Genomic DNA, 3,480 nt, shown 5'->3' with positions numbered 1-3,480 from the left:
AGAAGTTCCCTTTCACAGCATAGGCAAGCTAATAATTTGGATAAGAAACCATTCATTTGTACACACTGTAAGTTTTCCTAATGGTGTTTATAATGAAAACTGAGAAGCTGTTAATCATCCTCGGCCAAGCCATACTCAGTTCTACTTGTTTTCTTTTTCTTTTTTAACATTTAATAAAAACAGCACACAACCTTAAAGTACATTATTAATAGATTAGACATGATTTCTTTAAATGGTTTACATCATCTCATTTAACTTTGGAACTTGAAGACATTAATAATGAGTCACCAAAACACTATTGATTTATAATTTGAATTACACACTGGGCTTAGTCCAAGAACTCTGAGTGGGTCCAGAAGGAAAAATAAAAATGTTTACAAGTGAGCCATGGCAGAAATATGCAGAAAACAGGTAGGCCTAATGCAATTAGGGCCAACATTCAAGTTCATGTTATTTCAAGGAATTGTTTCTATTCTTGAAGCTCCACGTAGAAAGGGCCTTAAGGGTTAAACACTACAGAGGGTGGTATAATTTGGCTGGGCCCTTGGACAGGTAAGGTAAACATTTGACATTATTACACAGTAACAAACATTTACAGCCACAGACAACATAGGATCTGATCAACCTTGGAGTTTAAGGCTAACTCACGTTGGAAAACCATCATTTCCAGGATGGAGATCAAACACTTAACACAGTGTCACCTGTTGGGGTTGCCAGAAAAGACTTATTTAAAAATCAGTTCATAGGATGGTTTCACATTTGTCCATTTCTTTCCACTTTGTATGCTAGGAGGGAGGCACTTAAGAATTATTAACTGTAGTTTCAGGAGTACAAGACACTGAGTTTCGGCAGTCTTTGATAAATATGGCAAGGAATTAAAGTGAAATTGGATTAAAAAGAAAGGAAACACACCATTAAACCAGAACATTTTGCTAAATCTTGTAAAAATCACTGGCCTCTGATTTGAAGAACTTCCTCACCAAAATAAAAAATAAAAAATACAGCAGTTATCAGCCACCTCTGCCCACAGAGGTGAATCCTAACAGCTTCCCGATGTTTGGGCTGGTGAGGGTTTTACAATATTGACGGGTGAGTACTTTGAGTAATATTTCCAAGTATTGTATCATGCACGGGTCCCAAACAGTCAGAAAAGCGAAAAGATAGCATGAAATACGTTGCACGAGTTTAGTAAAAACGCCTAACAACTAAAAATGCTAAAAAAAAAAAGGCCACTCGGTTTTAAAGGTGTAAAAATAAATCGCACTCATTGATGGGAACCCAGAGGCTTGGTGTTAGTCCGTTGGTATGTACTGCACCCGCCACAGCGCGTTGGAAAGCAGGTCCTGGTACACACAGAGGAATATCCAACCAGGCAAATACATCAGGGTAATGAGGCCCAGGAAATTGAGCGGGTAGTGAGAATAGTCCCAGGAGCAGGCGCCGCAGGCGCGGAGGCCCAGGCCCCAGGACAGCTCCCACAGGTAGATGAAGATCACGTAGATGGGCACGCGCTGCCAGGTGCTCCAGCCGCGGCTGTAGTGAAGGTAGAAGTAGAGCTTTTCCACCACGAAACTGCAGCTGCCGTACATGAAGAACGACCAGAGCGACGTGTGGCCGCTGGTGGCCCGGTCCCCCTGTCCCAGCACGTCGAAGAAGAAGGTGAAGAAGATCTCATCCAAAAAGCCGTGCATTCCGTAAAAGAGAAAGCGGAGCAGGTCCGGCAGCCCCTTGCTGGGGGCTCCTTCGGTGCCCCTGGGGCCGCGGGGTCGCCGCCGCCGGCCACCCGCCGCAGCGGGGGCTCGGGCGCCGGGAGGGACGGGGCCGGGGGCGGGGGCGGGGGCAGCGCCCGGTCGCGGCTGCAGCTGCCGCCGGCACCGCAAGCGCAGGAAGCGCCGCAGGAACACCTGCGAGTGGTAGAGCGCCAGCAGGTACTGCAGCGCCAGGTCCCCCGCCCCCGGCGCCCCCGCGCCGCCCGGCCCGCCGCCCAGGCTGAGCAGCAGCGCCCGGCCCGCCAGGGTCTGCAGACCCACGTGCGCCAAGGGGTAGAGGAGGAAGTTGAAGACGAAGGCGCTGGGGCAGCGGCGCCGCTGCAGGTAGACCTTCTCCAGCGCGAAGTGGGTGAGCAGGTGCAGGAGGCAGCGGTAGGGCGAGGAGAAGCCCAGCATCCGGAGGTCGGGGCTGCGAGCGAAGCGCCGCGCGGAGGACACCAGCACGTCCAGGGTGATCCCGTGCATCCCGTAGAAGTAGAGGCGCATCCAGGCGGGCAGCTCGGCCCCCTCGGCCGCCGCTTCAGCAGTGGACAGCGGCTCGGGGCGGCCGGCGGCTGCCTCGCCGCCTCGCGCGCTGGAGCCCGCCGGCCGCCGCGCCGCGCCGCCCCTCCGCGCCGGCCCCTTGCCGTCCGCGTCGCTGCCTGCCATGGGCTCCGAGGCCGCCGCGGCGCCCGATCCCACGCCGCCGCCGCCGGGAGCCTGGAGCTGCGGAGCGGAGGAGCCCAGCCCCGGGCGGCCTCCCAGTCGCCACCGGCCCGCGGGGGGCGCGGCGGAGCTCCGTCCTGGCCGCGGCCTGGCGGCGGCGGGAGCTGTGGCGCTCGCGGGAGGCGCGGGCCTCCTGGCTCACGGAGTCCCCGCCGCGCCCCGCTGCGCCCTGCCCTCCAGTCCGGGGCGAGGTGCCGCCCGCGCTCACCCTGCGCGGCCTAACGGGCGCCGCGGCCGGGGGAGGGACTGCGGCGTTGGCGGCGCCGGGGCCGCGAGGAGAAATGTCGGGGCTGGTGCAAACCCCATCTTCCCTGCGGCTCAGCCCGCCGCCTCCGCCGCAGGCTCGGTAAGCGTCACGCGAGCAGCAACGCCCCTGCTCCCGGCCCTCTCCCCCGTTTCACACCTCTCCCGCCTTCTCAGGCGCCCCTCCCCGCCCAGCTCAGTCCCGCGGGGTCCCCTGGAGAAGGCCCGGCCCCAGCGATCGGCCTCCTTCCCACACTCTGCACCCCGGCCCCCGGCCCGGCCCTGCTGGAGGCGGAGGCGTTCGCTGGCTGGGGCGGAGGCAGGGAGTGGAGAGAGACCTAACAGGTGCGACTGCGAGCTGATTGGCGTTCCCTGTGTCGCCAAAACCAGCGCCAGGGCCTGGCTGGTGGAGGCGCATGGCCAAGTGCCACAGACTAGCGGCCGGGCCTGAGATCAAACTATGGTGCTATTTCTTGTCCTTCTGCAAAGCCAGCTGTGTCCCAGTCCCAGAGAATAAACGGGAGGCTCCAAGCCTGCCCACCCCAGTGTGCCCGGCAGGCATCTGAAACATTGCCTGGGGCCTAGTCTACTTTTTCAATCTCCCTGGCTAGTCGGCTTTCCTTGGTTAGTTTACTTCCGGCCAAGGGCAGAGATCAAAGTCCCCCAGAATGAATGCAGTGGCCCCGGCTTTGCCCAGGCTGGGGTGGAGGAGCCTCATAGCCAGAACAGTACCTTTGCTCACACTGCCCCGCCCCAGTGCTCC

General features: G+C 58.0%; 1 protein-coding gene across 1 annotated transcript; it reads right to left on the bottom strand.

Annotated features, from left to right (window-relative positions):
- Nucleotides 1–233: 233 nt before the first annotated feature.
- Nucleotides 234–2,611, bottom strand: TMEM229A (transmembrane protein 229A). The gene has a single exon (XM_008154068.3). The coding sequence runs from the start codon at nucleotides 2,415–2,417 to the stop codon at nucleotides 1,293–1,295; it is 1,125 nt and encodes a 374-aa protein (XP_008152290.2). The 5' UTR covers nucleotides 2,418–2,611; the 3' UTR covers nucleotides 234–1,292.
- Between the last annotated feature and the right edge of the window lie 869 nt (nucleotides 2,612–3,480).

Source organism: Eptesicus fuscus, chromosome 14, assembly GCF_027574615.1.
Source record: "Eptesicus fuscus isolate TK198812 chromosome 14, DD_ASM_mEF_20220401, whole genome shotgun sequence".
In the NCBI taxonomy this organism is placed as follows: Eukaryota; Metazoa; Chordata; class Mammalia; order Chiroptera; family Vespertilionidae; genus Eptesicus; species Eptesicus fuscus.
The sequence above is the reverse complement of the archived record's forward strand: the minus strand, read 5'-3'. Positions and strand labels throughout refer to the sequence as shown.